Genomic DNA, 11,115 nt, shown 5'->3' with positions numbered 1-11,115 from the left:
TTTCTTGTTCCCACATATGCTGAGCACTTGTTGGCTGCTTTTCCTTCACTCTGCGGTCCAACTCATCCCAAACCATCTCAATTTGGTTGAGGTCGGGTGATTGTGGAAAGCCAGGTCATCTGATGCAGCATTCCATCACTGTCCTTCTTGGTCAAATAGAGGTGTGTTGGGTCATTGTCCTGTTGAAAAACAAATGATAATCCCAGCAAACCAGATGGGATGGCGTATCGCTGCAGAATGCTGTGGTAGCCATGCTGGTTAAGTGTGCCTTGAATTCTAAATAAATCACTTACAGTGTCACCAGCAACCCACCCCCACACCATCACCCCACCTCCTCCATGCTTCACGGTGGGGTGGAAACCACACATGCAGGAGATCATCCATTCATCTACTCTGCGTCTCAAAACACACAACCAAAAATCTCAAATTTGCTCATCAGACCAAAGGACAAATTTCCACCGGTCTAATGTCTATTGCTCGTTTTTCTTGGCCTACGAAGTCTCCTTTTGTTATTGGTGTCCTTCAGTAGTGGTTTCTTTGCAGCAATTCAACCATGAAGGCCTGATTCACATAATCTCCTCTGAACAGTTGATGTTGAGATAGATGTATCTATTACTTGAACTCTGTGAAGCAGTTCTTTTGGGCTGCAATTTCTGAGGCTGGTGACTCTAATGAATGTATCCTCTGCAGCAGAGGTAACTCAGCTTCTTCCTTTCCTGTGGCGGTCCTCATGAGAGCCAGTTTCATCATATAGCTGAGATGGTTTTTGTGGCTGCACAAAGTTCTTGAAATGTTCCATATTGACTGACCTTCATGTCTTAAAGTAATGATGGACTGTTGTTTCTCTTTGCTTGGTCTTTTACCAAATCTTCTGTGTACCAACCCTACCTTGTCACAGCACAACTGATTGGCTCAAACGCATTAAGAAGGAAAGAAATTCAAAAAAGTAACTTTTAACAAGGCACACCTATTAATTGAAATGCATTCCAGGTGACGACCTCATGAAGCTGGTTGAGAGAATGCCAATAGTGTGTAAAGCTGTCATCAAGGAAAAGGATGGCTACTTTGAAGAATCTCAAATATAAAATATATTTTGATTTGTTTTTTGGTTACTACATGAATCCATGTGTGTTATTTCATAGTTTTGATGTCTTCACTATTATTCTACAATGTAGAAAGTAGTAAAAAGAAAGAAAATCACTTGAATGAATAGGAGTGTCCAAACGTTTGACTGGTACTGTATGTATGTGAATGGTGTGTAGAGACAGTAAGGACAGTATATGAATAGAACAGGTGTGTACAGTCGTGGCCAAAAGTTTTGAGAATGACACAAATATTAATTTCCACAAAGTGTGCTGCTTCAGTGTCTCAGACATTTTTGTCAGATGTTACTATGGAATAGTGAAGTATAATTCAAGCATTTGTTAAGTGTCAAAGGCTTTTATTGACAATTACGTGAAGTTGATGCAAAGAGTCAATTTTTGCAGTGTTGACTCTTCTTTTTCAAGACCTCTGCAAACCACCCGGGCATGCTGTCAATTAACTTCTGGGCCACATCCTGACTGATGGCAGCCCATTCTTGCATAATCAATGCTTGGAGTTTGTCAGAATTTGTGGGTTTGGAGGATTGACCACAAGTTCTCAATGGGATTAAGGTCTGGGAGTTTCCTGGCCATGGACCCAAAATATTGATGTTTTGTTCCCTGAGCCACTTAGTTATTACTTTTGCCTTGTGGCAAGGTGTTCCATCCTGCTGGAAAAGGCATTGTTCATCACCAAACTGTTCCTGGATCATTGGGAGAAATTGCTCTCGGAGGATGTGTTGATTCCATTCTTTATTCATGGTTGTGTCCATAGGCAAAATTGTGAGTGAACTCACTCCCTTGGCTGAGAAGCAACCCCACACAGAATGGTCTCCGGATGCACAGGTGGCGTGACAGGACTGATGGTAGCGCACCTTGTCTTCTCTGGCAAGATTTTCCTGTCCAAGCAATCGGAAAGGGGATTCATCAGAGAAAATCTTTACCGCAGAATATCAGTCTGTCCCTGATGTTTTTCCTGGAGAGAAGTGGCTTCTTTTCTGCCCTTCTTGACACAGGCCATCCTCCAAAAGTCTTTGCCTCACTGTGCTGGCAGATGCACTCACACTTGCCTGCTGCCATTCCTGAGCAAGCTCTGTACTGGTGGTGCCCACAGCTGAATCAACTTTAGGAGACAGTCCTGGCGCTTGCTGGACTTTCTTGGGCATCCTGAAGTCTTCTTCACAACAATTGAACCGCTCTCCTTGAAGTTCTTGATGATCCGATAAATGGATAATTTAGGTGCAATCTTACTGGCAGCAATATCCTTGCCTGTGAAGCCCTTTTTGTGCAAAGCAATGATGACGGCACGTGTTTCTTTGCAGGTAACCATGGTTGACAGAGGAAGAACAATGATTCCAAAGCACCACCCTCCTTTTGAAGCTTCCAGTCTGTTATTCAAACTCAATCAGCATGACAGAGCCGTGTCCTCGTCAACACTCACACCTGTGTTAACGAGAGAATCACTGACATGATGCCAGCTGGACCTTTTGTGGCAAGGCTGAAATGCAGTGTAAATGTTTTTTGGGATTCAGATAATTTGCATGGCAAAGAGAGACTGCAATTAATTGCAATTCATCTGATCACTCTTCTGGAGTAGATGCAAATTGCCATCATACGAACTGAGGCAGCAAACTTTGTGAAAATTAATATTTGTGTAATTCTCAAAACTTTTGGCCATGACTGTACAGCAGTAGTTATATAGGATGAGCCTTGACTAGGATACAGTATATTCATATAAAGTTTGTAAAACAGTATGTAAAAATTATTAAAGTAACCAGTGTTCAATGACATTAGATGAATGTACAGCAAAAAACATTGACTGTATTTGTGTTTGCAGCAAGCTCCCTGCTAAAGTTCAGGTTAAAGGCAATTATTTCTCTGAACCTCCAAGGCAACCTTCAAAATTCACAGAAAGCAAACAGAAAGCAGAACAAAGCTTAGGGTATCTCAATTATTACTAGCTTTTTTTGTTGCACTGGGAAGCACTTTAGAGAGCAATTTGAAGTCACTTCAGGCTCCTTCATGCATACATTATTTTTGACAGTTGAATTCAAATGTCATTCATATAGAAGAAAACATTTAAAAATATTAGAATCAGCACATGTTCGACTGTTGATGGAGTGAAGGGAGAATGAATAGAAATGATGGTCAGTTAAATTATCAGGGCTGAACGCTCTATCAAAATGTAAGTGTTTTACCTTTCCCTTCATAGCCTGGTTCCACCCCTCATAGCCTGGTTCCTCTAGGTTTCTTCCTAGGTTTTGGCCTTTCTAGGCAGTTTTTCCTAGCCAACGTGCTTCAACACCTGCATTGCTTGCTGTTTGGGGTTTTAGGCTGGTTTTCTGTACAGCACTTTGAGATATCAGCTGATGTATGAAGGGCTATATAAATACATTTGATTTGATTTGATATTACTGTTTGGCTGAGGCTCACACTGAATTACAGCGTTTAATCTCTCAGAGTGGGCGATGATGGAATGATGGAATTGTCCCCCACCCTCTTCCTCCTCTCCTCTTTCTCAGGGCTTCTCGCTGGGGCTGAGCGAAGGACACATTTACACCTGGACGGACGGCTTGAGGAGGAGAGACTGGCATGATAACGAGAGCATCAGGAGAGACGAACTGCGTGTCGGTACGTCTCACAGAGAATTCACAGAGAACTCCCAGGAAACCACAGACAATCACTACACCTCCTGTAGCTAAAGGGTTTTCACTCTGCACACAGCGAGCAAGCTGAGACATCACGTAACAAATGTCCACATAAAGAACCTCAACCAAGTCTATCTTTATCATGATTTACTGTGATGGTTTCCATGAAGGTAAAGGGGAGATTGTTTTCCAAGGCAGTAAGTGTATTATTAAGGTACTGTAGGTACTGGACAGTAACTTGATAAGTCATATTGGTCTATTTGATTATGTTCGCTTTAGCTCTACTTCTTGAGCAACGGGAGCCCAGATGCTGGACAAATGCATTTCCATTTGAGACATTTGAGAAAAAAATAACCCATTATTGTCTGTTTCCACCAAGTAGAGGCAAGACTAACCCTTAGCTAAGTGAGAACATGTACCAGGATCTCAATTCAGATTTACAGGAATTAGAAAAGGTCACTGGTAGACAAGCCAATAGTATCCACTATTCAGACAAGACGAATCTGGGGGAGGGGTGTTCGGGCCAGAAATGATTGTGTCCACACATACAGTAACCCAGCTATTTCTATTTCCATTCATTACATAAATGTCAAGTAAAGAGCAGAGAGGCAGAGACCCAATGTTCCTCTCCTAATCCAAACACAGTATCTGTGTCTCCTTGCTGCCGCTGTGCAGTTACAGCATCAGTCAAAAAGAGCTCTATTTGTAACTTAAGTATTCTCAGTCTAAGCCCCCTTAAGGTTAAATCACTGTGCCATTGCCAGTTAAAGCTTTAATATTTTAGCAGATAGATTTCAATAGTCCCATCCTGGTAGGGCCAGAGTCTGCATCCCAAACGGAACCTTAGTTCCTACATAGTGCACTACTTTTGACCAGTTCTGGATAGTCTACAATATAGGGAATAAGGTGGGTTTTTGGAACGTACCCCAGAGCTGGGAAACATTTGAAGCCAAGCTGGATAAATCATCAATGCCAGACAGGAAATATATTATTTCGGTCAGGGGTTCATGTCAACTGTAGATAAACATGTCAGAGGCAGTATTAATGACCAGGCAACAATGGAGAATAGAACACTTTTACAGCTCCTGGAATTGCGGAACTCGGCTGTAAATTCTAATGCATGCAGACTTCAGAGTATTAAATAAAGTCATTAGCCAGATTAGACTAAGTTGACTTGCTACCAGACTAAAACAGAGACGTCAAACAGGGCTTCTGTCTAAATGGCACCCTATTCCCCACATTCCCCTATGGGCCTCTTTGAAAGTAGTGCACTATGTAGGGAATAGGGTGCCATTAGGGTGGCAGACCTGTCACATCACGTAACCCTACAATATGGCTGCCTTAAATCCTGAACGTTGCCCTCTCTGCCCTCCCGTCTGGTCAGATCATGATGCATGGTCATTGTCCCACCAGACCTCCACCACATATGTACCACACCATCTGTTGAGCCTTGATTGTACGTTTGCGGCGACCATGATAAAAAGCTTTCTATTCATTTTGGATGAATCAAGCTGATTATAGCTCATCAGTGCATGAAACCCAGGGGTGAGTAATACATTTCCCCCTGTTTTTCCCACGTATGTCGGATGGGAAAAGTGTAGTCTACTATATGCATGAACCACTTACGAATCTAAAGCAGTTCATATACAAATGCTCTGTATAATGAATTGTAGGCATGTGTATTAACCACTTATAAAGCTGCAGTGCTGGTAATCAACATCATTGTACTGTGATGGGCCTGCTAATTAAATGTTGAGCATCTCTCAATCAAGTAGACGTCAGCCTCTTGCCCATCTCTGTTGTGAATAGATGAGTGATTACAGAACAGGGCCTGCGTTCAAATAGTGTCTCCGAGTAGGAGTGCTGATCTAGGATCAGGTCCCCCTTGTCCATGACCTCTTATTAATTATGATCTAAAAGGATAAAATGATCCTAGTCTGAGACTCTTTGTGAATAATAGACTCATAATCACCACCATCCCCCAACCAGGAAGCTGTGGAAAATCTAACCCCATTGAACAGCATGTAGGAATGATTCATGTGTTAAACCAATTAAGTGATTTTCTCTATATATTGTCTATCCCATGATGCCTTTTAAAAGCATCCAGTTACATGTTCTGTCAGCAGGGAAATTGGGTGAGTGCACTTTGTCCATGTTTTACTTCAGTTTTTTGAGCCGCCATTGTTTCGAAAATCAAGCCACTTCCAAGTGAAGCGATGGAATGGAAAACCCTTACTATTGAACATTAATGTGTGGGTGTGCTGGATTGGAATATTTCATTTGCTTGGTTTTTCGCCTCCTTCCTGTGAGCTTGGCTGCCCTGAGTTGTGGGTGTAGTGTTTCAGTAATTATGTACCGAGGAAAATGAGCTTCCAGCGACCAACAATACTCACAGTCGAGTTATTGAACTCACCGCATTATTGAGAGAGAGGGATCACTGCTTATGTCAATGTATAATTCACGCTGACGAGAGAAATTATGAACGATGTAAAATTTAGCAAGTGATTCATTCATTAGCGTTGGTTTTGGACGTAAAATGAATTGTGTTTATGAGAGGACAGGGACGTGGGTTTCGTTTCATCCTATTTCCAGCCGACTCTTAAGATTGTGGCATACGATACCTACTTGAAACACAAGCCTTCACTTGGCAGACGGAGCCCTCAAAATATTTCCCACCTCCCGCTTCCAAATCCATTTAATATTTTACAAAAACAAAGATTTTTCTATTTACCTCTTTTGTACTCGTCCTGGAAACTGTCCATGTTTCCCTCGGTCTCGCTCACACATCAAAAGGAAAGCCTCTCGTTAAGAATGTCATTGTTTTCCTTTCTGCATCCTCTCCGTACATCGAACAAAGCCAGCTGTCAGTGTACATTAACCGCATGTTTGCCACGCCAGGAGTGTTTTCAGGGATAACCTTAACATACCATACAATAATATGCGCTAAAACAGTTCCCCCCCCCCTAGGAGATTTCTCTCTATATTGTAAGCTTTCTCTTTATATTAGAAGCTGTACATTTCTCTCATACGTGTCCCTCGTCCAAAAAGAACAATGCACATTAGCAGGATTCCGGAATTAGATGCTTCTATACCCACTTGTGACTTCACTGCAGCATTAGAATAAAGTATGCCGATAGGATCCTCTACTTCTGGCCCCTTGGAGGCATAAACGAGGTAAACAGTTTAATTAGATGAAAGAGAAAGCTGTCAGTCAAGTGTGATTGGCAGCGTAAGTGATATGTAACTCCTTCCCTTCAGCGTCGGGGCCCCCGGGGCCCCCGGGGCTTGATTCATGGTGGGCATTTAGTCAAGCTCAAGGCAGTAATGCACATTGCAGAGTGTGAACCGATGATTCTGTCACCGACGCAGATGCTTTCTGAGGTTTCACATCTCAGTCCAGGACTCAAGATGAAACAGTAGGGGGGGGGTCGCAGAACAAATGGATGGACTCGAGCTCGAGTACAGCCTGTACGGATAGATACTATAGTATGTCACCATAATTACTGCCATAGTATATCACATGCAATAAAACATAGCGTTTTATTCTTAATTGGTTTCAGTGCACACAGCAAACCATTGCATCACCTTGGTAATCACTAACCAGCACCATTTGATTGAAGAAAGACAGTAACACTTTACTTCAAGCCTGCAGGCATAATGTTTTAGGTCTATAACTTATAATCATCCATGAGCTTTTAGAATCATTGAATGGTGCTGTATAGCAGAGTTTCAGTACAGCTATTGATCCACACTCATGTAGGCTACTGTTTTTAGCATTGCATGCTTTACCAAGCCCCCCTAATGAAATACCCACACCGTAGCAGTTCAAATGAACACACAGCTCTTAGCCTATTGTTTGTATTTAACTTGTGCCTAAACGGCAGTATCCAAGGAGATTTCAATCTCCTCTTCTCTATCAGCATGTTAAGCAGAGTGTGTAGAGGGCTGCTTATTCAATTTAAGAAGTCCCGGTTCCTGTTGTTGGTTTGGGGCCAACGTTGATTACAATACCGAAAACAGTGTTTTGCATCTCTAAATAGACACACACACACACACACACACAAGCACACACACACACATACATACTCACGCTCCTGATCTGATAAATCACAGACGTGTATATAATTGTATTAGTCATCGCAGGGCAGGAAAAATGTTTCCCTTCCTGGTTTGATATCTTTTGAGGATTTAGGAGTCGTCGTTACGCCAAAGTGGCTAACTGCCAAGCCCTGAACAAAATCTGTGCATTTACAGTCTTTTCTGATCATAGAAATGGGAGAGAAGAGGAACACTGCAATTACTCCACAGGGTATCTACCGAAAAAGACCCATTGACAAATGGGTTAAAGTGGACCATTATGACCCTCTGACAGGCGCACACACACACACACACACGCACGCACGCACGCACGCACGCACGCACGCACACACACACACACACACACACACACACACACACACACACACACACACACACACACACACACACACACACACACACACACACACACACACACACACACACAAAAAAACAAAGCACCTTGAGATTTAACAGTATTTTCTGTCTTTTAGGGAAAGGGGAGCACGGCAAGCCCTACCCTCTGGCTGAGGATGAGTGTGACGACTCGGCTTACAAGGAGAACGGCTTCAATATCTACGTTAGTAACAACATCGCCCTGGACCGCTCTCTACCAGACATCAGACATCCAAAGTAAGTAGAGAGACAGATGGGTCTTTCTCTGATCCGAATGTTGACACAATAAATGTGCAGAGCAGAGGTAATAACGTGTGTTAATTGGGGGTCAATTGCTGCACTACTAACGAGAGAACAAGGCGGTGTGCGTGTTAACATTTCACTTCAAACACAAAATGGGGTCACACCTCGCAATCTCCAACGATGTTGTCTTCTCTAATCTCCCAGGTCTTAGTATCTGTGTCTGTTCAATGGCTTGGAGGAGAGGAGCGTGAACCAACACGTTCACCTCTATTGATTCTCACATCAAATAAATGTGAATGTAACCTGTATACAATGCACACGGTCGGCACTGGCACTTTACTGCCACTCATTAGTAGGCAAACATGGCTAATATCATTACATGGAAAATGGCAGCTTACATCGATTAGGGGTTTGTTGTGGGTGGTTACTCTGCTACTCTGGTACCAATCAAAGGTGTTTAGTTGAACAGTGCTGCGTATGTACGTTAGGATGGCCGTATTGGCTGCTTTTCGCAGTGATGTCAGATATTGCTTATTTTTTGCAATGAGGTATTTGATGGAATGGTCCATAATGGCTCTCAGGGAGCACTAGAAGGCATTGTAAGAAAGTGAGAGAGAGAAACCACTGGCCTTCTGCACACCATCAGGCCCTCATAGAAACAACATGGATTTTCTCTCTCTCTCTCTCTCTCTCTCTCTGTCTGTCTGTGTCTGTCTGTCTGTCTGTCTGTCTGTCTGTCTGTCTGTCTGTCGTCCGTCCGTCCGTCCGTCCGTCCGTCCGTCCGTCCGTCCGTCCGTCCGTCCGTCCGTCCGTCCGTCCGTCCGTCCGTCCGTCCGTCCGTCCGTCCGTCCGTCCGTCTGTCTGTCTGTCAATTCAATTCAATTCAAGGGCTTTATAAGTCAGGAGGGGTGTTGCAGTAGTGTTACAGCTCTGTGGATAATGAGAACTATTCCCTCCGCTGTGGGGGGCTAGAGAGTGACTGCATCCCAATGGCACCCTACTCCCTATATAGTCAACTACTTTTTACCCTATGGGCCCTGGTAAAACATAATGCACTTTATAGGGCATAGGGTGCCGTTTGGACTCCAAGTGATTCCATGTTAGCGAGGTAGGGAAATTAGATGCCACACTGTGCTGTGCATACTGCGGAGAGGGATATGGGGACATTTTCTCATTTGAAAGCTAGTTAAGCTTAGGATTGAAATATAGTGTTTTCTCCCTCTGGATATTGTCCCGTGTCTAATCTCTACTGACTGTGTGACTGTCTATGCATGTGTGTATTTAGAGTGTGTGTGTGGGTGTGTGTGGGTGTGTGGGTGCAAGTATATTCGACATGATGCACAGGACGTACAAGGTGCGCACGTAAGTCAATTTACATGTGTGAAAAGGGTGTGTGCTCAATTACTGGTAAACATGTTTTCCACACCGCACTCCGTGTGTGTGGGATCAGAACATGTGTTGACAGGAAGTCAGGTTTCTATGAAGCTAAATCAGTCCTCCAGGGCAATGCTCTTTAGTTCAGTTCCATCATCACAAAAAACCATGGCAATTTTCTTCAGCAGGTGACGTGCCTTGTGCGGAGTGTGAGAGAGAGACAGAGAGGGAGAGAATGAGAGAGTGTGTTTATTAGTGTGCGAGAGAGAGAGGGGGGAGGAAGAAAGGAAGAAAGAGAGAGAGAGAGAGAGAGAGAGAGAGAGAGAGAGAGAGAGAGAGAGAGAGAGAGAAAAAGAGGGGGAGATAGATAGTTATAGAGAGAGAAAGATATGGAGAGTGAGGAGGGAGAGGGATAGATAGTTATTGTGAGAGAGGGGAAGGGGAGGAGAGAGAGTTAGATAGAGAGAGAGAGAGAGAGAGAGAGAGAGAGAGAGAGAGAGAGAGAGAGAGAGAGAGAGAGAGAGAGAGAGAGAGAGAGAGAGAGAGAGAGAGAGAGAGAGAGAGAGAACAACAGAGAATATCTATGGTGAGAGGGCATCTCTGTTTATTTACAGTCTCATAAAGCCCTGCAGCAATCTTCTCAGTATGTGATCTGTAACATTATTTTGTAGACAGTGGCTGAATGATCTCCATCTCCCTCCTCACAGTAAGCTGGGGCCCTGCCTGTCTTCCTGCTCTGCCTGTCTGTCTGTTTTGCCTGCCTGTCTGTTCTGCCTGCCTGTTCTGCTTCCCTGCCTAATGTAATGACGGCTATAACTCAGATACACCCCTGATTTCAACGAATTTAAGAGATGGAAATGAGGCCAGTGCTGCCGCTATCCTAGCTAATGTTGTTGACACAAAGCGGTACGCAAAATAAACCTCACAGGTTAAAAACATTTAAGGGATTGCGATGTCTGTGAATGCTAAGTAATTTTGGCAATGCTGTATTTCTCAGTCTGCACATACTGTACACTATGCCACTAAAATGGTTCCTAGGGCTGTCCCCACTGGAGAACCCTTTGAATAACCCTTTTTGGTTCCAGGTAGAACCCTTTTGGAATTAATGTAGAACACTTTACACAAAATAGTTATACCTGGATCCAACCCTACTTGTTTTCAGTTACTGTTTTATATTTGGTTATTTTAAAAATGTTTTCACTGCTGAGTTAATTACAGTTTTTTCTCAATTACTGAAGCATTGGACAATCTATAATCAGTTCCACAAGTCATACGATATGATGGAGAAGTTGAAC

General features: G+C 43.3%; 1 protein-coding gene across 1 annotated transcript in view; it reads left to right on the top strand.

The window, feature by feature from the left end:
- Nucleotides 1-3,223: 3,223 nt before the first annotated feature.
- Nucleotides 3,224-11,115, top strand: part of LOC124001441 (polypeptide N-acetylgalactosaminyltransferase-like 6) — a 219,649-nt gene continuing 211,757 nt past the window's right edge. Inside the window, exons 1-3 of the mRNA XM_046308172.1 lie at nucleotides 3,224-3,229; nucleotides 3,605-3,713; nucleotides 8,302-8,440. Of these exons, the coding sequence (XP_046164128.1) occupies nucleotides 3,224-3,229; nucleotides 3,605-3,713; nucleotides 8,302-8,440 (254 nt within the window). The remainder of the gene's footprint in view (nucleotides 3,230-3,604; nucleotides 3,714-8,301; nucleotides 8,441-11,115) is intronic.

The sequence above is a fragment of the Oncorhynchus gorbuscha genome, linkage group LG17 (genome assembly GCF_021184085.1).
Source record: "Oncorhynchus gorbuscha isolate QuinsamMale2020 ecotype Even-year linkage group LG17, OgorEven_v1.0, whole genome shotgun sequence".
Classification (NCBI taxonomy): domain Eukaryota; kingdom Metazoa; phylum Chordata; class Actinopteri; order Salmoniformes; family Salmonidae; genus Oncorhynchus; species Oncorhynchus gorbuscha.
This window is presented reverse-complemented; position numbering and strand designations above follow the sequence as displayed.